The following is a 27,681-nucleotide window of genomic DNA, read 5'->3' as shown; positions in this document are numbered from 1 at the left end:
GAATCTGTCTCAGAGTCAATTTCTGGAGAATTCAATGTAGGGTAATATCCTTAATATGTAAAGAACTTTTATAAATCAACAAGAAAAATTTAAAATGGGCAAAAGACAAAACCAGCTAATTTTGACATGCTTCATAATTAAAATTACCTGTACCTTTTGTCATAGCAAGTTCACTTCTGGAATTTGTCATAAAGAAATACTCTCCTACGTGTGTAAAGCTGTATGGTCACAGATGCCCATGGGAGCATTATTTATAAGAGGGAAAGATTGGAACAATCTTTATGTCCAATGTCCATCAGTTAATAAATGTCATATTATGTAGTTATTAAAAGCAATGATTAAATATTTATAAACATGAAACAATATATGTTTTAAAGACCTTATTTATTTATTAGAGAGAGAGCACAAGCAGGTTCAGGGTCAGAGGGAGAAGCAGACTCCCCGTCAAGCAGAGAGCCTGATGTGGAGCTCGATCCCAGGACCCTGGGACCAAGCCGATGGCAGACGCCCAACTGACTGAGCCACCCAGGCGCCCCAACATGAAACAATATTTAACAATCATAACAGTATATTCATAACAATCAATATAATCAAAACAAGGATAGAATCACAACAAACATTTAAAATGCATTCTGTAAAATAGATTGCACAAGATAAAACATATATATAAAATAGAAAACAGCTTGAAAGGTATAGAAAAATTCTAGTAGTTATTGTTATTATATTTAGGATTATTGGGGATGCTTATTTTCTTCCTCATACTTTGCTGTATTTTCTTTAAAAAAAAATAATGAGCATTACTTACATAACCAGAAGACAGATAAAAAGATACAATTGAAGGGGGGTGGGGGTATGGACATTGGGGTGGGTATGTGCTTTGGTGAGTGCTGTGAAGTGTGTAAACCTGGCGATTCACAGACCTGTACCCCTGGGGATTAAAAATATATGTTTATAAAAAATAAAAAATTAAAAAAAAACATACAATTGGATAAGCCTTTAGAATGAAATTCAAGCATGCTGATTCAAGCTCAAGCATATTTTCATTTTCTCATTTTTAATTATTTCAATTAAAGCAAATAATTAACTTCAAAATTAACCTTAACAGCAATATATAAACAAAATCTCAATTTAAGGCTTGGCTGTTCATATTAATCCACGACAGTCCCATACTACCTGTGTTGGACACCTGCTTTCTCTATGTGTGCTTCTCCTGAATAGAACGTAGTCTCCTCATTCAGGTAAGGGGGCCTGGCTTGCTCTTAAGGGGCACTCTGTCCCCCTCCTGAGTCCCTAGGGGGCCTGTGAGGCCAACCCCACCACCTCTGTGAAGGAGCACATAACCTGTCCACGCCTCCCAGCTCTCTGGCCACAAAGACATTCAGGGCACCTATGTCCCAAGCCTATCCAATGAGAGTCAACTGCAGAAACTTCTGCTGGAACTATTGGAAAAACAATGTTCTCTTTTAACTGGGATTCCTAAGTTGCTCAAGAATAAGCTTGGAGAAATGCTGCTGAGTACACAACAAAGCAGAGCAGAGAGATGGAGGGAGAAACATTTCTGAAGACAGTGTTCGTGCCTTTCAATCCAGCTGAGCCCAAAGATTCATTTCTGGACTTTTCAGTTACGGGAACCAATACATCCTTCATTTTTGCTTAAGGCATTTGAGCTGGGCATCATTTGCCCATTTGCCCATCTCGGTGATGTGGTACTACACACAGCTTGCTGTAACTCCATAGAAAGCAAAAGCATATGGATTTATTTCATCTTTCCATCATTCCATTAAAATGTATAGAGCACTGTCTTAGTCAGCTCAGGCTGCCATAAGAAAAGATCCCAGGCTGGGTGTCCTAAACAACAGAGACGTATTTCTCACAGCTCTGGAGGCGGGAAGTCCAAGATCCAGGTGCCAGGAAAGGTGGGTTTCATTCTGAGGTCTCTTGGCCTGCAGGTGCCTCCCTCTTGTGCTCCCGTGTCTTCTGTGTGCGTGCTGAGACAAAAGCAAGCTTTCTGGTGTCTCTTCTCATAAGGGCACTGATCCCGTCATAAACGCCCCAACCTTGTGACCTCATCTTAGCCCTGATGACCTCTCAAAGGCCCTACCTCCAAATACCATCATATTGGGAGCTAGGGCTCCAACCTACGAACTTTGAGGAGGACAAGACATTCAGTCCATGACAGACCCAGAGAACCCACAGTACGCCAGCCACTGTGCTAATCGCAGGAATACGGGGGAAATGGCACAATGCCGGCCCTTAACAGGAGGGGTACACTTGATGGGAACCCAACCCCAGAGAGTGGTCCTTAGGGGTGCCTGGGTTTCCTCCCAAGAACTTTCCAGCTGCCTCTAAGCAGAATGTGGGCCGGCATGTTTATCTTTCTTTGGACCCTCTCTCCTGCTGGAGAGTTAACACTTGTCTTCTCTTTGGCTCTCTCTGGCATTGCTTCCTTACACTCTTCCTCTTATCTCTCAAGTCAAAAAGGCCGCAGCTTCTCCCGCCGGGGAGTCCTGGGGTGGGCGGGCTGGACCAGCTCTGCTTTTGGTAGTGACACAAATGCCCTTTCACCTTTGCGTCTGTCCTGCTGTGCTCTCTCCTTGTTGCCTGGACATTCCTCTTTGCTGGACACAGTGAAACCCAGACCCAGGGGTGACTAAGGGGAAAAGGATAAAGAGAAAAAAGCTGCCCCGTGCCTCAGACAATGGGATTCTGCATGAGCTCCATCCAGCCCGTATGATGGGCTCCACGTTGGGGGTCAGGGCATGTGTCTCGGAGTCGGTCTTTGACATCAGCCAGGGTTCTCTGAGAACGGGTTTCCTTAGAGGATCTCATGGAGAGGAGTTGCTGGCCAGAGGCCAGGATCTGGGCCTTCTGGGGTTCTCTGGCCAAATGCTACCTTTATTTCATTACCATTCTCAGCCCACAGACGCATACAAGACCTTCTAGGGAAAGTACTCAGACTAGGAAGAGCTGTGAATGTAGCTCAGCTGGACAGTTCTCTCCGAAGTCCCTCGTAGGGAATTTTTGAGATTATAGATCACATCTCCAGAAGGGGAAAATAAGCACCCTCAGCAGATTCCATTAGAATAAGGGCAAGTCAATGAAGTCATGTCTGGTAATTATAGAATTATCTTAATTATTTTTTAATGTAGTCAAGGCTTGAAAACACTGGCATTCTCATTATACAGTATAAACTTTCGGAACCAAGCCCAAACACTACCTGGGGAAACTCTGCAAATGAGCAGTAGAGCCCACAAGTGCCCTTGGAGATGAAGTGCCCTAAATTCAGCCAAATGACAAGCTGTCAACTTGATAGCACTCCCCCATGGAATTTTTTTCTTTCTTCTCCATCTTGGAGGATCCGGGAAGTCACCAACCTCTGAATCCAGTAGTTCTTTCAGTGTGGACATCAGAGTCCTATGGGGGAGCTTTTGCAGATGTCACTTGTTCGGGCCCCACTTTTGGAGGCATCTTCTGGAGGTCTAGGATAGGGTCCCAACATCTTGAATCATCACTGATTAATCCCTAAATTAGCAGATGGGAAACTGAGGCCGGGAGAGAGAAATTGATTTATCTAAAGTGGCAATAAACATCTGTCGAAGAGCCAGGGCTAGCATTCAGGCTTCCCGACTCGGACCCAGTGCTGTTCTCACTATAAAAGGAGAAATACCAAGACGTCGGTATTCTCGCTCAAACCGCTAGTTATCCTCCATTACGCAGGTGTCCACCTTGAAGGATGAAGTGTGGCTCCAGTCTGTGCCCGGGGAACACCCTCCATGATTTATACAGACAAACCTGCCATTTGGGTAACAGCGGCCAGATCTCTCTGTCCTTCATTTTCAAAAACCAAGACCACTTGCCCTTTGTATTCCAATGTAGTAGACGAGACAGGGAAACGTGTGACCCGTGTCTCCCTCTGTTTGCTCCACATTTACTCCTAATGCCCCGTGGTTTGTGGTTGTGGTTACTTGTTTACAAAACCTGGGGCTCAAAATCATGGTCAGCCCAGAGCCTTTGCTGTAGCTTCCCAGAGGGGCTTCTCTGTGCTGCTGTCCCTTCTCATCTTTTCTTCCAAAGCCACAGAATGTGAATGTGAGCATTTCCAATGAAGGCAGTAGAAGGACCCCCACAATGTCAAACAAGAAATAAGTATTTGTTAAGAGAGAGTGCGTACCCAGCATCAAATTTATGTTTAACTCATCCTGCAGTTTCAGGGTGTTAGGGAAAATGAATATAAGCTGCTCCAGAACTTCCTCTTGGAAAAAGAAATTCCTTTTATTCATAGCACACCTAAAAGAACACCAAAATATATTTCTCCTGGAGGAAAATACCCTTTGGATACTCTGAAAAACATCCAGCCAACTTCTCTACGCTGGGCTCATTTGTCGGAGCTGAGCCAACCACCGTTATCAATCATCTCAAAAGCACTACCTCGTTTAGCAGAAATCTGGCAACGAGCCCTACTGCTTCCTGGACACTTGGACTTGTCACCCATTGCAACAACCTGTGTTTTATAGTTGAGGAAGTCTAGAGACTGAGTGATTAAAGCTCAGCCAAGGTCACTCACATGGAGTTCAGAGTACAAGCAGAGCAGAAGGAAACTTGCTGGGTGTCTAGAATCAAAGGACACTAGAACTGGATTTCAAGAGGTCATTTGGTTCACTTGCTTTGCTGCAGGTGAACAATGAAACCGGGCGAGACTTAGGACTGTCTGGGGGCAAAGGCTTCATAATGCCTCCAACCTCTTGGTTCCTGCAGCTCTTCCTGAAGTCTCACCAAACTCTGTCTTGCTGTTACTCTTTCTACCTTCCCAACCAGTGCTTTATGCAGAGAACAGTGTTTCTCTATCGTGAGAATAGATACGCTGCATTCTACTTGTCCGATGGAAGAGTCGGCTCTGGGGAAGTCTTGAACGACCCACTTGGAGAGGCTTTGTGGGGATCTCGAGCAGGTGAAGGCAGAATGTTCTGTATTTTGGGCTCTCTTGTGCTCTGCTTGAATGCCAGACCATTGTACTTCTCTCACCCATCCTCTCCAGGGATTATCTTCCTTGGAGAAGAGAAGGCTGAGAAACAAATCATGGGGGATACAAGATTGTGTATTTGTGTCCAAGATCATAGGCAACTGCTGGGGGGCCGGGGGGTCTCTGTGGTTGGGTGGATGGGGACAAATGTTTCTGCTTCTGGGGGCTATTACCGAGGTAACATCTCATCCAGGGAAATGCTGGGGAGTTTCCCTCCAGGCGGACTAACAGGTGGGAATAGGCTTCCCCACTGGGGTGATTTCCCTGGGCTTCCCAATGGGAGAAGAAAGATGGAGAAACTTTCCTTGGACTCTTTCTAGCTTTGCGGTGGCTCTTCCCCTGGTCTGATAAAGCACTCGTTCTAAGCATTTGGAAAGACCGGTGTGTAAGAGGAAACTAACAAGCAAACGGCAGCTCAATGGGACTCCCTTTGAATTTGGCTCTCGCCCTGCATTAAACCAGCAGGGACAAGCCGACAGTTCTTATGTGGTTCCCCAGGCAAAATTTTGAAAGCTAACAACTGCCATTTTCTTCTTGATATTTTCCCACCCTACTGCCTCCTTCAATTAGTACAGTGGGAGGAGATGCAGAGCTCCAAGATTAATTCCATGTATCGGGTCTTATTTTATTAAGTGTCTTTTGGGGGTGAACTATCCGCTAGCATTTGCCCTGATCGTTCTTGAATGATTGCCTAATGTGAAATGCTTCAGTTGGGAGAAGAATTTCTCTTAAAACAGTTCTTCCTAAAGGGTAAAATGAGATAGTTCAAACTATGTAGAAGAGCTTTGAAGAAAGAAACAGGGCAAACACACAGCTTGTTCTTTATATCGGCACCTTTCAGAACCTGCTTCACCAATCTTTTCCAGTCTACCAACAAGCATGTCCATCAGTTAAGAAGCACTGACTAAGTCCAGCTTTAGGCCAGGCAGTGTGGGGTTTACCCCAAAATATAAGGCTTAGTGTCTGCCCTTAACAAGTATCCAGTTTAGTCAGGCCACAAGACTAACTCAGACTTACACAAGGCAACCCACATTTAGGTGCTAAGTGGTATTAGTGCTTTAGTGGGTAGAGTAGCCAGAAAGCTTTTATTAAAGAGTACACAGCCTGAGCGGGCTTTCAAGAAATGCCAGATTTGTGGACGCCTGGGTGGCTCAGTTGGTTAAGCATCTGCCTTTGGCTCAGTCATATTCCCGGGGTTCTGGGATCGAGTCCTGCATTGGGCTCCCAGCTCAGCGGTGAGTCTGCTTCTCCCTCTACCACTTCCTCCCAGCTCCTGATCTCTCTCTTTTTCACTCTCTCAAATAAATACATAAAATCTTAAAAAAAAAAAAAAAGAAATGTCAGATTTGAGAAAAGCAGAGTAAAAAAGAAACAACCAAAAAAAAAAAAAAAAAGAAACAAACAGGATGGGAGGGGTGGAAAAGCAAATTATGAGAATTTAAACTAATTTTAAAACGTTTTCTTTTTTTAGAGTGGGAGGTGGGGAGGGACAGGGAGAGAGGGACAGAGAGAATCTTAAGCAGTGTCCTTGCCCCACCCAGATCCCAACTTGGGGCTTGATCTCACAACCCTGAGTCCCAAGAGTCTTGACTGAGCCACCCAGGTGCCCCCTAATTTTAAAACTTTTCATTATAGATCACTTCAATCATATACAAGCTGCAGCAGCCCTATGTACTCATCACTCCGCCTCAAACTTGACCAACTCATGGCCACTCTTGTTTCTCCCTTCCCCTCATCCACTTTTCCCACATCTTGGATTATTCTGAGGCAAATCCCAAACATCATATCATTCCATCTGGAAATAATTCAGTATTTTACTAGCATCTTGATGTAAGCAAGGATCAAATTATACAGGTCAGAGCATGTTTCAAAAAAACAGCACAAAACTGAAAATCTTGGCACAATAAAAAAGATCCCCCAAGCGTCAGCCAATGGCACGTGTATTCCCACTTCTATTTTGTTCAACAACATCCCGACACGTCAGAAGAACCCCTAATATCTTTTGGAGGAGGTTGAAATCAAATATATCTGTTGAGAAATACGTGCTTTTTGCTATAATGCTTGGGCCTTAATGGAATGTCAGAGGCATATGGGCAAGCACTTGTCCCTGTACATCTGCTGCAATTTGAGTATATTTCTTTATTCTATTTTCAACATAGATCAGGGTGGTATTTCAGGAAGACATGCTTTTCTTAAACCAGAGTCCAACAAAAGTGGCCAGAGGAATCTGAGGGTGGCAGGACAGGCTGGGCAGGGAGGTGAACACATGGGGGGGTGGGGGAGAGGGGGAGCAAGGCGGGATGGGGGGCAGAGAGGGCACCGACTCTCAGGGCTCCGGCTGGATATGAAACTGAGTGGGAGGCAAAGAATGAAAGTGGAGCATGGTAATCTTGGAACAAGGATGAGTCATGCTGAAAATGAGATGCTTTCCCACTGATGCTCTGAATAATACCCCTTGACTGGGCAAAGAAACCGAACGAATGCTGTGCTTGATCTCGGTAGAGATAGAGAATGGCATCCAGAGCCCTTACTTGAAGACTGGGCAGCCCTCCTGGCTCTTCCCCTCTTCCAGGTGACCCACAACCAGCCAACACACTGGGTCTCACACTGCTCAGGGTCTCGCACTGCTCATTGTCAACAAAAGGAAAGCGGGGCTGCATTATCTCTAGATTCCTGGAGACCCACAATGGTCAACAATTTGGTTAATTGAGATGTATTTTAAAAGGTTAGACAGATAGGAGTTTGCGGTGGCTTTTGGATGGTATCCGTTAGCAGTAGGAAGCAGCAGTGGTATCGGAGACAACCTGACCCCACGTGAGTTGTCAGACGGGGAATTTAGGCATCTGACTTTTTTTTTTTTTTAAGATTTTATTTATTTATTTGACAGACAGAGATCACAAGTAGGCAGAGAGGCAGGCAGAGAGAGAGGAGAAAGCAGGCTTCCTGCTGATCAGAGAGCTCGATGAGGGTCTCGATCCCAGGACCCTGGCATCATGACCTGAGCCAAAGGCAGAGGCTTTAACCCACTGAGCCACCCAGGCACCCCAGACGTGGAATTTAATAAGGGCACTAGCCCACGTACATCATGTGTTAGGTACACCACTAAGCAGCTTACATACATTAGCTTACTCAGTTCCCACAACAACCCTGTGAAGTAAGTTCTAATATTATTACCCTACAGTGAGGATACTGAGGCACAGAGAGAGGGAGTAATCTACCCAAGAAACATCGCCAGTAAATGGAAAAGTCAGACTGGACCCCAGATCTATCTCAATTCCAAACCCTTTACCCCTGTACTATATAGTCTCTTATTCTGCTGAGGAGCAGAGAATAACTATTAAAGTCTTGTGTTTTATCTTCTGATCAAAATCCGGAAGCCTTAATTAAACAGCTATCTGACACAGGAGTCAGCTTGAAGAGGGTTCCCACTGATTAAGTCTGGGACAGATTCAGCACCAAAATTAAGTACAATGATAAATTATAAACCACTGAAACATAAGATTCACGAGTTGCCTTCCCGATGACGAATAGATAGGTGATTGAGAGACAGATGACGGTTAAGTAGAATACTGAGCATTGACTGGTCAAGGTGGAGGGATTCCTGCAACTAGAAAACCATTCTTTGGCAATAATCAGGGTAAAGATGGGATTAGGCAGGAACCATCAATATCTGGTAAATCTAAAGGAGAAAGGTTAATGAGCAAGACATTTGCATGGTCTTAAAGCATCTCCCCAAAGACTGCTTATTAGCTCAAGGGAGGAAAAAAAATTAATTGTACAGTAGAGAAGATTGAACAACACCTTGATGCATGAGAAAATTTTACATTACCAGTGAAGGGTGTATGGATATCGTGTGCCTCCAGCTGTGACACTCTTAGAAGGACAAAATGTTAATTTTGCAACATTCCAGCCAAGAACGTACAAGCAGAACATCAGACGAATGCAATATGAAAATGTCTTTTTTTAAAAAAGGCAAGATAAACTGTATTCTTAAAAAATGTAAACATCACAGGAAACGAGAAAAGTCTGTGAGAATATTCTAGATTAAAGGAAGCAAAGGTGGACAAGACAACCAAATGTAAGCCTGACCCTAGACTTAATGCTGTGTATAAGCTGGGGGGGTGGGCAATGCTGTAAAAGACACTGGGGTGCCAGGGTAGCATAGTCGGTTAAGCGGCTGACTCTTGGTTTCAGCTCAGATCATGAGATCAAGCCCTGCCTCAGCCTCCACGCTTAGCTCTCAGGCTGCTTGGGTCTCTCTCTCCCTCTCCTTTTGCCCCTCTCCCTTACGTGTGGTACGTGTAGTCTTTTCTCTCTCTCTCTCAAATAAATAAATTAATCTTTTAAAAAAAAGAGAGACATTGGGGCACCTGGGTGGCTCAGTGGGTTAAAGCCTCTGCCTTCAGCTCAGGTCATGATCCCAGGATCCTGGGATCGAGCCGCGCATTGGGCTTTCTGCTCAGCGGGGAGCCTGCTTCCTCCTCTCTCTCTCTCTGCCTGTCTCTCTGCCTACTTGTGATCTCCGTCTGTCAAATAAATAAATAAATAAAATCTTTAAAAAAAAAAGAGAGAGAGACATTATTAGATCAACTGACAGCATTGGAATATGGACAGTACCATGGAAATTTATGAAGTTGGCAAATATACTGTGGTTAGGTTAAAACTGTTCCTATTTTTAGGCAGTGCACATAATATTTAGGGGTGAAGGATCCTGATGTATGTAACTTACCATCACATGGTTCAAGAGAGAAAAGAGAGAGGACACATGCTAAAGCAAACGGGATAAAATGTTAACAAGAAGTGAATCTAGGTAAAAGGCAAATGGGGGTCCCTTGAAACTTTTCCTAAGCTTGAAAATATGTCCAAATAAGAAGGCCTTTTTTTTTTTTCCTTCTTAAAGTCAGTCTGATATTACATTAGCAAGTGGTGGTCAGTCTGAGTTCTTAAACTGTGTGGAGGGGAAAAAAAAAGGAATGACCTACATTGAGTCACGAGAAGAATTGTCATCAGATGCGAGAAGCTTAAGGCCGAGCTCATTCCCTGCAGTTTAGGGGTTCACTAACCAAAACAAGGAATTATGTGGGTCACACAGAAAACAGACTCACAAGTGAAGAAATACAAAATGATTCCACCTAGAGAAACATCAGGAAAACCACCATCTCTATATGTGTAAGGAAAGGCTTGTTAGGCATGGGCCTACAGCCACTTACATCAACACAAACTACCCAGTGGGGGAATCAGCCTGTTCAAGCTCATTTTCCATTTGCTGCTCCTTGAAATATGTGGGGACTAAAAGGTTCTGCGCTGCTTGGGAAAGATAGTTGACAGAAGGAGCAAACCGCTAGCATTGACAAGGATATGATAAATGCTCCGGCTTAGGGAAACGAGAACGAGTAACAAATTAGTGGACGGCTTTTGACAATGGGATTATTATTGTCACAGATTTGAGTTACTTACTAGGCCCTGAGGATACAGAATGATAAAAGAAATAATCCCTGTTCTCAAGAAGTTTTGGGAAGAGAGAGTCACACAAAAGTACACCACGGGATAGCATGTGACGAGTATCAAATGATTGTTCTTGTCACTGTATGCTAGAGTCACTGTATGATAGGGTTTATGGACTAGGACAATCAGGAAAAGCTACTGTGGGCGTGGAGCACCAAGTAGCAGGTGTAGGGCTGCCCTTCCTCCCTTCCTCTCTTCCTCCCAACCAACTTTCCTTCCTTCCTTCCTTTTCTTAGATTTTTTAAATAGATATTCTGTTTTCTAATTGCAAACAAAGTACTGTGCTAGACACTTAAAGAGAACAGTGAGATAAAAAGTGATGCTGAGAGGAAAAAGGAAAGGCACATTTGGGGATTAATTGATGATAACAATGGCTAAACCATTGTGTTTCCCGTGCCTGCTGTAAAAAAAATTGCCACAAACATCGTGGCTTAACACAACAGAAATTTATTCTCTCGCAGTTAAGGAGGCAGAAGTCTGAAATCAAGGTGTGGGCAAAACTGTGCTCTAGGGGAGATTTCTTGTCTTGCCTCTTGTAGCATCTGTGGGCATTCCTTGACAGTCTGTCTCTGTCCTCACATGACCTGCTCTGTCTAGTCACCCAATGTGTCTCCTATTAGTACACTTGTCATTGGATTCAGGGCCTACCTAGATAATCCAGGACCACCTTTTCATCTCAAGATCCTTAATTACATTTTCAAAGGACCCCTTTCCAAATAAGATAACATTCACAGTTGCCAGGATTTAGGACACGGGCATATCTTCTTCGGGCCACTGTCCAACCCGTCACAGGCCTTTTCCATGTGCTGGACATTGTCCTAAGCATCTTATATGTATTAACTCACCTAATTCCCAATAACCCAGTAAGACAAGTTATTATTTTGGTCCACGTTGAGGAAATGGGAGCACGGAGCCATTAGCTACCTTGGAAGCATTACTTAAGATAATCTAGCTTGAGTGGTGGGCTTGTGTTGAGGAGAAGAGAGAGGTAAGTTTGGATAAACAAGTTAAGTTCATGTGCAGGATGCCTTAAGTACCTAGATCAAAGACCCTATTTGGTGAGTAATGGGTAGTCACTGAGGGCTTTGAGCAAGAACATTGTGAGCATGTGAGCATTGATGTATGGGAATATTGATCAGAAGGCACTGGGTTAAGTAGATTGGAGGAGGGCAGGAGGCGGAAGCCTATTAGGAGTGCTCGCATAATTGCTCTAAGAGACATGTAGGCCCAGACTGCAGAGCTGACCGCAGAAACAGAGACGATTACTTAACAGCTCATCCTTCTTTCCATCCCAATGTGTGGAGCCAAATTCCCTTTTCCATTAGACTTAGCTCTGCCATCTTCCTCGGTGCCATTCCAGGAGACAACTGAGAGGGAAGACAATCTCCATTTGCCCCAGTTTAGCAGACACTGGTTTTCCCATTAAAGGATTGCTCTCAAATTGGAAGGTCCCGGAGAAGTGCCTAGAAATGCAAACCCTATAATTTTGATCACGGTCACTTTTAAGACAACAGCACTTTGGGGACCGAAGGATGTCTCTCTTGAGGTTAAGAGATGGTCAACTCTGACCTTATGATGGAAGAAGCCTTAAAGCCAAATTAAAGCATAAATAAAGTCAGTTACAAGGACTCATGGGCATGGTCATTGAAGCAGCTACCATGAAGCTAGATCTTGGCTCTCTTCCTCCCGAATCAGCAGACAGTGGAGGGAAACATCTCTAGTCTCGTCTCTCATCTACATTTTCAGTTTGAGGAGACTATCTTAACTCCATGTAATATTCTTCCAGGGTTTTAAAAAAAATGTTTTTTTCTAATGCCTTTGTCTTCCAAAGTGTGGTCTGGGGGCCACCAACATCAGAATCCTGGGGGCTTGTCAGAAATGCCTCATTTCAGTCTCCACCACAGCTCTCACTGAATTTTGAATCAGAACCTGCATTTTGCCAAGGCAACCCAGGTGAGGGTCCGTTTTTCACTGTTAGTCCTTTGGAAGACATCTCAGTTGTGACAGAAATGGAAAAACAGAAGTAGATAGAAGCAGAGGGATTAACTAACTCATTCTACAGAATGGTGTGTGAACAGGACCCAATTTTGGAACACACCCCTAGGGCATCAGACTTCGGAGTGACCTGTGAAGGAGATGTCACTCACAAGTAGGCCACCTCCCCTTGGTCCTTATAGTAATTACAAATTAATAAGAAAATCCTAGAACGAGAAACTTTTAGAACTAAGATGAATGCCAGAATCTAGAGAGCATGTTAGGTTTTGAGCCTCAAACTTGATATGTTCCCCCTGATTTTGGGTATGAAGTTAAAAATAAACATGTTCTTGGTGCTATGAGGACCTCACAAGCCATGCGACCTTGAGCACATTTCTTCCTATATTGGAATCTCAGCCCATAATCTTCAGGATCTACTCCGCAAACTTCACAGAGTCGTCATGTACCTTAAGTAAGGAACATGGAGCTACTTTGAAACCTGTGAGAACCTAGACTGTTATCATAGGGCAGATTTCAAGGCTGAGTCCCAGTTTCACCCAATTAGTTACCTCTCGTGTGAGATAATATCACAACAAAAGCCTGCTTGAAGTAAAGAAGAAGGTGAGCTAATGAGTAAGAAAATGTCATGGTGTTTCTAGCACTGTCTAGAAGGAAAAGGTGCTTTCTCGTGTTCAAGGGCAGATGGGGAAGCATGGGTGTTCAGTGCTCAGGTCCTCTTGACTGAATGCATAAATTACTAAGCTTGAGGAAGGTGATTTATTAACGTTCATTCATTCAACAACTATTGAGCCGGGCTGACTAGGATACAATCGTGAGCAAAAGCCCACACTGCCCTTGACCACAGGGAGCTCACAATCTAACCAATACTGACATGGCTAAATTTTAATTGCATCATTGTTCTGTGCCACAAAAGATCAGTCCCAGGAGCCAAGAGCACTCCCACTAGAGAGATCTGCCCTGGTCAGAGGTGTTAGAGAAGACCTCCTTGAGCCGATTGGCCCTTGAGCTGAGAGCCAAAGGATAAGCAAGAACTAAAGTGGGGAAAAGGGGATCGAAGAGTGTCCCAGGCAGAGGGGACAGTGTCTGCACAGGCCTTTTTGCAGGAGGGTGCATGGTGGCCAGAGAGGCCAGTCCTGTTAGGTGATGGCTTGAGGCTGGGGAGGGCAGCCAGGGCCCGACCATACCCAACGCCATGCACTTGAGTTGGGTTCTTCCCAGAACACTGGGAGGCCTCTGAAGGATTGCACTGTGGTGGTGGTGGTGGTGGAGGGTGTGAATTTTGTAGTGACCAGACTGGGTTTTGAAAAGGTGACTCTGGCAGCAGCAAAGGAGAATATAACTCAGGGGCAGGAAGGGTGGAGTGTGTGCAGAGATGGGCAGGAGAATTTTAGAGCCTACGTCACAGAGCAGAAACGCTCTCTCTGCAGAAGACCCACCTGCTGGTCTAGTTCCCTCCTCCCTGGGCAGCTTGCTTCGGAATGGCCCTGTCCACCAACAGGGGGGCAGGCTGGGTGCAATGTCTCTAGACAGAGAAAGTGAACAGACCAGGGGTCCAGCCAGCAAATCAGCCCAAGCTGAACTCATGGGAATCCATTCCACGCAGGTGAAGTGATAAAAACCACTTTCTGAGTCTGTAGGTTGAAAATGCAGCCCTGGGTCCATGGGAAGCCCAAGGACAGGGAGCCTGAAAGGGCCCAGCCGAGAGCGTCAGGCAGGCCGTAGTACCTCCTGCCTTACTCCAGCGAGAGGCCGTCTCTTTGACCTGCTCACTGGAAAGGTGTAGAAAGTAAGGCCCAGGGAGGTTTAATAACTTCTCCAAAGTCACAGAGTAACCTTTTATTTTTTAAAAAGGTTTTATTTATTTATCTGAGAGAGAGAAAGAGAGTGAACAAGGGAAGGGGCAGAGGGAGAGGCAGAGCATGTTAAGCAGACCCAACGCCTGACTCAGGGCTCAATTGGGACCCTGAGATCATGACCTGAGCCGAAACCAAGTCAGACCCTTAACCGACTGAGCTACCCAGGTGCCCCTGAAGTCACAGAATAACTTAAAGGACCAGTTCCCTGGCTTTTCTAAAACTCATTAGGGGTGTAATATTTTGAAGATGTTCTGGGGTCAGCATCATCTTTATGGGCAAGTGAAGGGGAGAGTCATAGAAACATGCTTTTAAATTTAAAAAAAAAATTAAACTTCTGTTCTTTGTACTTTAATTACAATCTCCAGCCCCTAGAGTAGAAGGGCTAAAGAAGGAATGGGCATTCCTTCTAAACCTTCAAACTGACCACCTGAGCCTTCAGGACTTGCTGGTCTAATGTGATTCCGGATGCAAGAAATTCACAAATGTCTCTAATGAGCCTTCCTATATAGGTGTCACTGCCTTTACTTCCAGATTTAATTTCCAGGCGTGACTGGAGTACTTTGATCCAGTTTTCAGTCTCCAGGAAAAATGAGCTTTCCTTTGCTATTCACTCTCACCTGCCATTCCTTAGCTTACCCAAGTACAAAAAGCTCCGCGATTGTCCTGGGCCTCTTGCTATACATTCTACTCTACACTGTTCCTGCTTCCCCTTTGCTTCCTCATAGGGTTTCCTGCTCTGACCCTTTCTTTCATATGGTTTCCCTTACACCGCTGAGCTCTTTTGTGATGTTTCTGGGCTTTATTACTGCATTGTTACTTGTTTATTCTTTACTGCCTGTTCCCTCAGGGAGCAGCTAGAAATTCCAACCTTGGCCTCATGTTGTTGCCAGAAATTTTACTGTATATTTGTAATAATTATTCAAGTACGTTCCCCCCCAACCCCCCCCCCACACAAAACACAAAAAACTGAACAGATCCCTTCCCCCATCATTTTTGCTTGAAGATTGAACATTAGAAGTGATTTATTGCCAACCAAAGTCAAACGCAATCTGTTTTTCAAGTGGTTCTCTTCTTTCCGTGGTGCAGCCATTAGTTTTGATAACCGAGATTCGGAGGTGTGTCTGCGTGTAAGTAGTCTTTTGCGAGGGTCCTTAGAGACCTGCGTTTGGGCTGGACCATCTTCAGGCTAGCTTCCTTCCCTGGGTAGCTCCTGGTTGGAAGAACTTGGCACTGAGAGCAGGGAGGGCTCTTTAGAGGACTTTGAGATCACAGTTTGTGTTACACATTTGATTTTTTTCACTCAAATTGGCAGTCTCTTTCCATAAGGAGCATTTATTCCCTCATCTTTAAAGCATGCTGAGATTAGTCAGTATGGATACAAAGCAAAGTATCCGGAGAGTTCTCAAGATTTCGGAAGAAAAAGCCAAGCCATTTTACTCAACCAAGGACCACAACCCCCAGGGTTGTTGGTGAGTAATGGTGTGGACTCCTTCTGCATTAACCCACTCCTGGCTGTGTGAACTCCGGGAAAGGCCTACCAGCTGACAAAGGACAAAGGACAAATGTGAGTCAAGCTACCAAAGGATTTTAACTACACAATACTGGGGGGTGGGGGGAAGGAAAGTTTATTCAACTGAAAGGTTTTGCTGGTATTACTCTTTGTGGAGTGCAGGATTATAAGTTTTTATAACCAGAGGCCCGACCTGGAAAATGTAGCTCCCTCCCTTCCCATCTCCCCCTTTACATTGTGAAATGGCTTACACAAGAGAAAGAAAAGTCTGTACAAAATAGGTTCTCATAAGTGACCATTGGGTTGAACCAAGAGCCTGTTGGTTAGTTGGTTGTTTTTTTTTAGAGAAAGAGAGAGCATAAGTGCCTACCAGGGCCAAAGGTGAGGGGAAGGGGCAGAGGGAGAGAGAGAATCCTAAGTAGGCTCCCCGGGGGCTAGAGCAGGGCTTGATCTCCTGACCCTGAGATCATGACCCTGAGATCATGACCCTGAGATCATGACCTGAGCTGAAATCCAGCATGGGACCTTTGACTGACATAGCAACCCAGGTGCCCCTGAGCCTGTTTTATATGGGTCTTAACATCTTCCAATTCGGTCTGCTTCGTTATTGAAGGGATTGCTATCCTGTTCATTGCCTTCTACATCATCTTATTGGTTCCTCTTTGGGCATTAAATTCTCACATTTGGAGAAATCCATTGTTTAAATCAAGGGACACAGCAGCTCCCAATAGGCAGCAAAATGGTCTTCCAACTGCCTCTCAGCTATTTCCATCAGATATCGTGACCCATAAGGGGCTCCCCAACTTCTAGATAGGAGGGGCTGGTTGGAAGGAAGTTTGAAGCTGCGTTTCCACAATATGATCAGTTAAATGTCAATTATCCATACCAAAGGAGGGGAGATTATCAACTCCCAAGACAGACCCATCTCCCCACTCAGCATCCAGATTTTATTTCAAATTTAACACATTAAAAATGGATTATTTCCCCCTTAAATTCAGCTGCTCCCACCCTATCCCCCAACTTCCTCATATGTTTAAAGCAGTATTTTCCGTATCAGGTTAACATTTGAAACATCTTTGTTAAATTCTCTTCCTTCGTTTTCACTCTCCCAATTCATCATCAAATCCTATCAATTCCTCCTTTGCTACTGTCTGGGAAACTTTTCTCCTTTCTTTTCTATGATCGCAGAACAGAAATAGAAGACAAGGATCCTGCTTTGCAGTTTGGTTGGAGAAATGAGAAACACACCACATACAAATGGGAAAAAAAAACGAAAAAAGAAACAGAAATAGAAATATTTTTTTTAAATGCAAAACAACATGGCTCCAAACTAGCCTTATATATAGATCCTGAGGCACTGGCTAGCACTGCTCTGCTCTAGCAATCCAGAACAGTGGGGTTTCTTCCTCCTGTTCTGGGGCTGTGATGAGGCCTTTAGGGGTCCTCCTTTGCTTTCTCTGATTCCAGCCTCCCCTCCACTTTAGGAACTGGAAATCTTCACTTCCAGATGGACTAATCCCCGCTCAGAGCACAGTGAATATGTATGCACTCTAAACTAGTGTCGGCACAATTAATTGAGTATTTCATCGTAACTTAAACATTTTGTGTGTTTATATTTTACCTCCACCTGGACGGAAGCTCATTCTTCTGTATTCTTAACTACCCCTCCCCTTCCCCATAGCAACCAACACAGGGTTCAGCTCCTTGTAGTCTATAAATAAAATGTTTGTTAAATCATAGAGCCTTAGAATTTTAGACTCAGAAAGAATCTTAGGAGTTCCTCTTGCCCAATCCTTTACGTGATGGATGAAGAAACAGGTCTAGAGAGATTAGTTGACTCTCCCAAAGTCACACAGCTGGCTAGTGACAAAGCAAGGACCAGAACCCGGTTTGCTCCTGCTTGACGTCTGTACCCTAAATTGTCTTCAGATAATCAGTGACAGAAATATCTGATGTTACACAAAGTCTCCTAGGAATGGTGGTGAGAGGGTTGGTCTGCTTTACTGAAACATTTTCAGAGGTTCAGTTCAGGCCCCATGCAGGCCCAGGTTGTTGTCCCCTTTTCAACAGGAGGACACACCTGGGAGCCCCACACCCACCGGCTCCCCTTCTCGCCACCACCCCGCCCCCCTCCCGCCGGCTGCCATTGACCACACAGCGGTCTGGGTCTCTGGTCTCTTCTATTGATGCCGATGACGGCCAGTGGAAGCTGCCAGAGAGAGGGTCTCAGGCCCCTCGCCAGGGCAGGGCGGGGAGCTTTGGCTTTGCGGAGAAATCATTCAAGAGCAAGCCATTTAGGGAAAGGGACAGAGGTGTATCTAGAAGAAAGGGGCTACATCATAGACAAAATAGCGGCCTTTCCTCCCAGGTGAGAAAGAAGACCCCCTTTGCCTCTAACGGTTTTGTAAGTTTTGTTTGTTTTTTTAAATGTCTGACGTATAGGAATGGGCTTACTGCTTGACTTATCACTTACACTGAGCGGTGTTTTTCTGTTGTCTTAGGGTTGTGGAATTACCCACAGGGAGCAATTTTAAGAATGTCCAGCCTCTATGACTCTTACTGCCAGAGGGAGTCGGGTCTTGTGGTCTTCCATGAGTGGGATCTTGTGACTCTTTTTATGACCTGCTGACTTTTAGGTTAAGGGTCAGCCTAAATACCAAAATGGCTTTACTTTGGTCAACTTGTCTCCCGAGCCTCCCTTCACCACGTGGATTCAGCTCGGAGGATCAAAGTCTGTTTGCTGCCTGGCCCCCGTAGGTGTGCGGGCCGCCGCGAGGATCCGCAGGGCCTGAGCAGCGGCCCCGCCACGCCGGGGGACCCCGCCTGCCCCTCCCCCCTCCTGCTGCACGCGGCCCGCGCCCCCTACCCTCCCCCACGACGCCCGCCGCTGCACCCGGCCGCGGCCCCCGGCCCACGCCCGGCTCCTGGAGGGAAAGGCCCCGCCCCCATCTGTTGGCGCCTCGACAACGCCCCCTCCCGCCCCGCCGAGCCTCCATCCAATAGCGAGCGCGGATGGGCGGGGCGCGGAGGCTGTCGTGAGGGGGTTCTGGCCAATGGGAAAGCGAGCCGGGCCTGGTGGGCGGGGCACCGAGGCCTTGTCACGCTCGGGTCCGTGTGAAAACGGGGGTTCCGAGTGCAAAGCAAAGTTTTTTTGTAAACCGTCTGCAAAGGCGGGGGGGCGAAGAAGGCGCCGGAGACCGGGCCGAGTGCAGCTGCCGGGGCCGCCGCCTTTTTAGCTCTTCAGGCGACGGCTTCCCGGTTCGAGCCATAGCGGAGGAGACCAGCGAGGGGAAGACTGCGTGGAGAGCCCTGCAGATGCTCGGAGCCTTCGTAGCGCGGAGCTGCCCGTCGCCCGCCCCCGCCGCTCGCCTGCTCCTGCTCCTGCTCCGGCTCTTCGTCCCCGGGCTCCGGGAGCCCCGGCTTCCCGCCGCCGCAGCCGCCTCCTCGGCCTCTGCTGCCCCGCTGGGGGTGTGGGAACTGCTGGGGTTGAGCCGGGCCTCCGCGCCGGCTCCGAGCACGGACGCCTGAGGAGCTACGCGCCGCCGGCCCGCCGGGGACGCCCTCAGGCGCGGGGGCTCCGGGGCTTGACCCCGGGCTCGTCCCCGTCCGGTCGCGGAGGCCACTCAGCGGTTTCCCGAGCGGCCCGGTTGGGCAGCGGGAGCCCCGCGCCGTCCTCCCGCCTCCGCCGCCGGGTCGCCGGCCGCCCGCGAGTCGCCGCCACCGCCAGTGTAGCCGCCCGGCCGCGGTCGGCGGGCCCGTGAGCCGCAGCCATGGGGTGCTGGGGTCGGAACCGGGGCCGGCTGTTGTGCATGCTGATGCTGACCTTCATGTTCATGGTGCTGGAGGTGGTGGTGAGCCGGGTGACCTCGTCGCTGGCGATGCTCTCCGACTCCTTTCACATGCTGTCGGACGTGCTGGCGCTGGTGGTGGCGCTGGTGGCTGAGCGCTTCGCCCGGCGGACCCACGCCACCCAGAAGAACACGTTCGGCTGGATCCGGGCCGAAGTGATGGGGGCTCTGGTGAACGCCATCTTCCTGACCGGCCTCTGCTTCGCCATCCTGCTGGAGGCCATCGAGCGCTTCATCGAGCCGCACGAGATGCAGCAGCCGCTGGTGGTCCTCGGGGTCGGCGTGGCCGGGCTGCTGGTTAACGTGATGGGGCTCTGCCTCTTCCACCATCACAGTGGCTTCGGCAACGACTCCGGCCACGGCCACTCGCACGGGGGTCACGGCCACGCCAAGGGGGTCCGCAGCAAGAGCAACCGCACCGGAGACAGCGACGGCAACGTGACCCCGGGCGACCAGAGGCCCGACCAGGAGGAGACCAACACCCTGGTGTCCAATAGCAGCAACTCCAACGGGCTGAAACTGGACCGGCCAGGTGAGGAGAGAGTGGCCACCGCAGGTGGCTGGGTCAGGGGGAGCCCGGACCCTAGCCTGGCCCTGGGCGGGATGGCCCGGACGCCCCCTGGTGCCCGCGCCGGCCGGCGCCGCGCTGCCGCCGCCGCCTCTAGCCCTCCTGGTCCCGCACCCGCAGGGCACACGAGGAGACAGGACCCCTTTCGGCCGGGGCGCGCGGCTGGGGGTGGCGGTGGGGACTGTGTGGTTTTGACCGTGGGGAAAGGGTCGGGAGGGGACCGTCAGGCCGCCGCGATGCACGGCTGCACTTGGACGCCCTGACCAGCAGCCCTTTCGAGAGACCGATTTTGGTTTTCACGGAATCAAAAGTACTTCCTGAATAAATTTCTCGCCCCCACACCTTGGGAAACGGAGAGGATCCCCAATTTACCCTTAGTGGTTGGCCATTTGAAACATTGCCCTGCCCAAGCGGTTCTTGTGCCCTTCAAACAAGTTTCTCAGTATTATATTCAGAGCCAGCTAGCCATGGGCTTTCCTGAGCTCAAAACACTGGTTAAAGGTTTCTCTCCAGAACGGCAATGTATATTTCAGTTAATTATCTAAAGTTTGAGCTTAATCCTGCAAATCCTTCATTTAGGGCCGGTTTGGTCATGTTTAACGTTTCACTTAGGACTTTCCCAAATCATACCAAAATAAAAGTGATGGTAACTTACTCATCTTTTTTACTGGTTGCTTTCATTCTAAATATAATTGCCTTTGAAGGCAATTTGGAAAATGTTGGAAGACAAGAGCTGGGAAAAGGAATCAACCAAAGCTCACTACCCAGGCTCTAGTGACATTAACAGTTTGGTGTATTTCCTTCTAATTTTGTTCCTTTACATTTATTTGCTTAGTGGTATGATACTACGTAGACAGCTTGTTCTTTTTTGAAGATGCAGGATATCATGTTAATGAAATTGAACTTGTATATTGAAAAGGTTTAATAAACAATTGAATATCCCCTCACTTCCACTCTGCAAGGTGTTATTCCAAAGAAAATTAAGCTCTTCTCATGTGTATATAAGCAATTCCTTTTAAGAGATGGGTGCATTTGGTTTAAGAGCCTGTAGGGTAGATAGAGCATTATTTGACATTTTCCTGAAGTTTATCATCGTTGATGGGTTTATATCGCTGATTTGTCCGTTTCTAAACTCTCTCCACCAGGAGACTCTGGTTTATATTCATGACAAAAGTTTGAGTTAGCCACAACACACCTTCATGACAGAGTGACTAGAGCTCTGTCAAATCAGGCATTTGTGGTAGACTTCTCCATAATTGGCATTTAGTTTATGGGGGATAACATTCAATTTTATGTGTTCTTGTGTTTTTGTATATGCCAAAAAGCATAGGGGAATGTTCTCAGGACCCCCCCCAAAGAAAAGATGAACTTTTTTTGGAGGTGGGGAGGTAAGAGGGTGGTTCAGTTAGGGAATTAGTATCTTCCTAATGACTTATTTAACCCTGGCTGCTATGCCCTGGCTTGTCACCAGCATGTCATTTTATACTAAACTGCCCTGGGCACATTTTTAAATTATGTTCCATGGAAATTTTCATCTCTTTCACTAAAATGGAATTAGATGAATCTGACACTTTAGATGTATCTGCTACAGCATTTTTTTCTTTCTTTGTAGATCCAGAAAAGTCCGGAAATGATGCGATGGAAGTACAAGTGAATGGGAATCTTATCAGAGAACCTGACCAGGTGGAACTGGAAGATGATGATAAGGCTGCACAGCTTAACATGCGTGGAGTTTTTCTGCATGTCTTTGGAGATGCTTTGGGTTCAGTGATTGTAGTAGTAAATGCCTTGGTCTTTTACTTTTCTTGGAAGAGTTGTCCTGAAGGGGAGTTTTGTGTGAATCCATGTGCCCCTGACCCCTGCAAAGCATTTGTAGAAGTGCTTAATAGTACTCACACAGCAGTTCATGAGGCTGGTCCTTGCTGGGTACTATATTTAGATCCAACTCTTTGCATTGTAATGGTTTGTATACTTCTTTACACAACTTACCCATTACTTAAGGAATCTGCTCTCATTCTTCTGCAAACTGTTCCCAAACAAATTGATATAAAAAATTTGATAAAAGAACTTCGAGATGTTGAAGGAGTTGAGGAAGTTCACGAATTACATGTTTGGCAACTTGCTGGAAGCAGAATCATTGCCACTGCCCACATAAAATGTGAAGACCCGACATCATACATGCAGGTGGCCAAAATCATTAAAGACGTTTTTCATAATCACGGAATTCACGCTACCACCATTCAGCCTGAATTTGCTAGTGTAGGCTCTAAATCAAGTGTAGTCCCATGTGAACTTGCCTGCAGAACTCAGTGTGCTTTGAAGCAATGTTGTGGGACACGGCCACAAGCCCCTTCTGGAAAGGAAGCAGAAAAGGCCCCAGCAGTTAGCATTTCTTGTCTAGAACTTAGTGACAATCTAGAGAAGAAGCCCAGGAGGACTAAAGTTGAAAGCATCCCAGCTGTTGTGATAGAGATTAAAAAAATGCCAAACAAACAACCTGAATCATCTTTATGAGTCTTGAGAAAGATGTGATATTTGACTTTTGCTTTAAACTGCAAGAGGAAAAAGACTCCATTGAAATTCTAAGTTTGCCAAGTAGTGTAATTGAAGTCCTTGTCTGGTCACACAGTTTAATTCTATTTTTGTAAGAACATAATGGGACTGCTTAACAGAGTTCTATATTACAACTTTGTGATTATTAGTGCAGAGTACAGCCATGCTGTAACAATTTTGGAAAGCCAGTTTTAACACTATGTTACATTTTTGTTAAAAGTAAGTATAAACCTTATATAACATAATGACATTTGATTTCCAGTTTTTCCATGGTAAAAAATTAATTAGGGGGATAAATAAATTAAAATTGTTACTGGAATTTCTCTGCTTTTCTTTTCCCCCAGTGTTACACTTTGTTTTTTAAAATTATAATCACTAACCTTGAAAAATCGACAGGTTTGTTTCCTTTGATGTTTTAGGTAATACTTACTTGCCCTCTGAAATCATTACAGAGCATAATGGCAGCATGTTTTTAAGAATGACTCGTGGATATTATTAGGAAAAATTCCCCTTTTTTCTTCACGTGGGGTATTTGTAATACTAAAGATCAGTTACCATCCTGGATTCTATATTGCTGAGAGTATTATTCTAATAAACAGTTGAGATAATTAACAAGTTGAACCATGGTTTATATATAATAGGGCATATGGAGAGTAAGAGCAGGGAAGGAGGTTTATCAAATTAAATATTTACATTGTTGTAAGTTAATATTCAGACCGCATTTTTAAATTACCAGGAGGATTTTAACTCATGTTTTCTTTTACCAAAGTTAGTCTAAAATGTGGACATGTTCACCAGCATTACTTTCTTTGAAAGATTGGCATTAGGAGCATTGAGCTGAAAGTTTACTTACAAAATATATACAGTAGATATTTTTAAGGACATTAAAGCTAACCTGATAGTTACATGTTAAATGCAAGTTTATTCGTGTAATCTTTCAAATTGTAGATATTTAAACAAAACTTACAAGAAGAGTCATTTCATGGTGACAGGTCATGAATGGATTCAAATGGAGCTTTTTTCAAGGACAACTAGCAGTTCCTGTGCTTTGCCTGGAGCCACTGACAGTAGGAGAAAAAGGAAATCTAATGGTTAATGCAGTTTGGATAATAAATTCTTCAAAAAGTTAAGGCAAAATTGATAATTAAGATTCTGTAGGTCATCCTCTCTTGACATTGCTCAGATCTTGCAATAGTGGCTTATTTTGTAAGATGCCACAGTATCTACACAGGAAATTGTTCTTGGCTATTTCGTTGTTGCTATGGGTTTCGAATCCATATGCAAATAGTATTTAAGGATATTTAAGTTATATTTTTCTTGACAGAGAGGGGTTATGCTTTGTGAAGAAACTAGATTTTTGTCCTCATAAGGATGAATATTAATATCAGTTATCATGTATAGCTCTATTTTTCTAGAAATAAGATATCCTGACTACTTCGGTAACTTTTATAGCTGACTACTTTGGGGATGGCTATCTTTTGGGATTTGAAATAATTCATTGTTTAATGGGTCTTAAGATGAAAGCATTGGTTGGCATTGGACAGTTAACTTTTTAAAGGGGTCTTTTGTGGTAGATGATGTGTTTTTTCCTAGTGTAAGCCTATTGCTGGCAATGGGCCTATTTAAGAACAGCTGATTTTTCCAATGAGAATGAGGTAATTTTAGGAACACAGTTTGTAAGTTCACATTTGCTATAATGGGCCAAAACCATAACCTGCCAATTTGCAATACATCTTGATCTTTTAATACTCTTACCTGATAATTGTGTAATTCAATTCCTAAGCTGGAAATTACTTTGAATTTTGCAAAAAAATTTTTTTAAACATGAAATTCGGGAATCTCAACTGGGTAAAAGAAAGCTTTAAACTGTACTGTATCACATACATTCCTGATTCAACACTTAAAAACTACAAACCATTTTATTAAGATCTTAAAACAGTTTACGTTATAGGAACATTTTGGTAATGACACATAAAATAGGATAACTGGTAAAATACATTCAGTGGGGTTTTCTTTACAAATGCTTTATTGGGTCTTTCTTAAAGGTTGTATAATGTATAAGACATCAGCTAAATGAGGGTTTGTATTTTTTTTAAATGGTGTATAAGCATGGGACAAGGGCTTTTTTTTTTTTCTTTTTTTCCCAGAAGTGCTTTGAAGGTAACAGCCTTTAGATTTCAGTTGTTTCACTTTCATAATTTTTGAATCACTTACACGTAACCAAGTGGTACCATAGAATTCTTTTTTCAAAGGACTTTGTCATAATAGCAAAATCTGTGGGCCCTGACTCACCTTTTGAGTTTTAGCAGAGAATTATTTATTTCTTTACAATGCACTTTCTAACCCATTTTTAGCATTATCTTTTAAAAAATGCTTTTATATTTAAATATTGTGGGATTTAAGTGTCTTTTCCAAAATAGCTTATTCCTATCTGGAAGAAAATGAGGGAAAATACCCTGAATTCTTAGGAGACTTAAACCCGATATTTAAATACGCTGTTTTATAGCAAAAATGCATCAATTTTAGGAGGTGCATCTCTCCTGCTGGCTCTTTTATATTTGAGCAAGATCAGTGTATTTAGTAGAATATGTGTTTAGAAACTTGTTGTTGTCTCAGTTTAGTGAAAAGGAGGTGCTGCATGTGCCTGAAATAAAACCAACTCCAATTTTTCCAAGCCAAATGCCGCCTTAGGAGAGATTTCCTTCTCCTTTGTCACCTTTCAGCTTCCGTGATTGTTTAGTAAGGGTTTTTTGAAGGGCATCTGCGTTGTAGAAGTACGGACTAGAAGCTTAAAAAAGTCCAAAAGGGCAAAAATTTAGGTGTATGAATTTTAGCATTTTAGGAAACAATGTTTGAATAACTAAGGTATGTAATTTGAATAGGAAAAATTTCTATCAAGAGCACCTTGGAAAAATCTCAGTAGGTAGGAGACTGTTAACATGATTGTATCCTGTTAACATGCTCAGTTAATTTTGAATTTTTGGAAAGTTTTGAGGGAAAGGGCCTATGGAACCTAATGTGAAGTATTTAGTAGGCTAACTGGTATTAAGTTGAAGATTCTTTTGTTGTTTATAAGCAGATATCATTTGAATGATATGTCATTTACCTGCTGTCTTAAGATGTTCACACATATACAAATATGGAGAATAATTCTACAATATAGAAATATTTATTTTAATGGAGTTTCAGTTAAGGCATAAAACAGTGTTAAAACTCTTGGGAAGGTGGAGGGTTTTTGTTGTTTTTTAAATGGAAAACTGTCAAATACAGTGTTTGGCCATCTGAAATGGGAACTGTATTAGCACTATTTTGATGTAGCTCTACCGATATTATGTGGCAATGCTATTTTGTTTTACCAACAAGCTCTGGAATATTTAGCAGTCATTTTCACTGGCACAAGAGCCTTTTGTATGTCATTCAGTTTAAACTTTTAAACCAAAAATTTTGTGGTCCAGTGTCTTTGGCAAAAAGATGCTGAAGGGAATGTAACATACAATTACTATGTGGCTATTTAGAAAAAGACACAAATTGCCATGTTATGGTCCTGCCTTGAAACAGCACAATGAAGTGTATCAGTGTATTGTGTGATTCTTTATGAAACTTCCATGTTGTGTTGTTTTGTGTCGACCATAGCCTGTCCTTTGGGCCAGATGTGGCACAGTTAAATGCAATTATCATCTCATTCAATGCAGATGCATATAAAATGTCCTTTAGTGCTGCAACATTTTACCTAACTTTTTGTATGTTTTATGACCGTGCGTTGTTTTCCAAAGCTGTTCCTACCTCACCATGAGGCTTTATGGATTGTTATGTATTATAAATGTTCTTTATGAGACAGACTACTGTGTTTCTTCTCATTTATTAAAAGTTAAGTAGAAAAATAAACTAATTTTAATATCTACTTCATTGTTTTGTGCCTGTGGCCTCCCCTCCTACACCACGTTGGCTTATGTAGATTTCAGGTGTTTAAAGGGAAATCGCAGCTGAAGTGTTGCTGGGGGTGCAGGATGACCAGGCTACAGGATAGTATTGGGGAAGAAAAAAAATGGGCAAAAATTGCAAAAGAAATAGAAAGGGTAACACAGCAAAGACTCACTAACATGAAGTATTCAATCACTGTACAGTTTTTTTGTTAACATTAAGCATTTACATTATGTAATTACAGATTAACCTGCTGCTTTTGCTACTTGCTATTTGTAAGCATAGTTACTAACAAGGATTATTAAATATTTTACAATTTCCTTAAAGAACTTGTGCTTCTGGCTGGGAGATAAGCAGAGAAAAATTGCAGAAGAAAATCATTTGGCAAAAAATGGCAAGAGATAATAGAACTGATACAGTGATACTCCAAGGAGGGATGAAAATCTTTGGAAAGGATTCATGTAGGTTAAAACTGAAAGGAGGGATGGGGGCTGAGAGTCAAGGGGGCATAGAATGGAGGATTGAGGATCAAAAGGTAGGACCAAAGAGAAGGTTGTGGGGTGGCTGGGTGGCTTAGGTCATGGTCTTGCAACTGAGACTCACCTTGGGCTTCCTTCTCAGTGGGGATCCTGCTTCTCCCTCTCCCTCTGCCTGTAGCTCGCCTTGTGCTCTCTCTGTCAAATGAATAAATAAAATCTTCAAAGTAAAAAAAAAAAAAAAAAAGGTGGAAGTGCCATGTCAACTGGTTTGCATTTGATTTTCTAGGAGGAAGTCTTCAGTGTTTGGGTAAATGAGAAAGTGGGAAAGAAGACACCATAGATTTGGCGTGGCAAGTAGACCAAGTGAGAAAGGAAGACGAATCCGTTTACTACGTAGTCAATGCTAAGAGAATGAACTACCCAAAT

At 44.4% G+C, this 27,681-nt stretch overlaps 1 protein-coding gene across 1 annotated transcript; it reads left to right on the top strand.

The window, feature by feature from the left end:
- Positions 1-19,037: 19,037 nt before the first annotated feature.
- SLC30A1 (solute carrier family 30 member 1) lies at positions 19,038-26,756 on the top strand. The gene is made up of 2 exons (XM_044267125.1): positions 19,038-20,266; positions 21,915-26,756. The coding sequence occupies exons 1-2, from the start codon at positions 19,657-19,659 to the stop codon at positions 22,814-22,816; spliced, it is 1,512 nt and encodes a 503-aa protein (XP_044123060.1). The 5' UTR covers positions 19,038-19,656; the 3' UTR covers positions 22,817-26,756.
- Positions 26,757-27,681: the final 925 nt, after the last annotated feature.

Source organism: Neovison vison, chromosome 10 (assembly GCF_020171115.1).
Source record: "Neovison vison isolate M4711 chromosome 10, ASM_NN_V1, whole genome shotgun sequence".
Lineage (NCBI taxonomy): Eukaryota > Metazoa > Chordata > Mammalia > Carnivora > Mustelidae > Neogale > Neogale vison.
The sequence above is the reverse complement of the archived record's forward strand: the minus strand, read 5'-3'. Positions and strand labels throughout refer to the sequence as shown.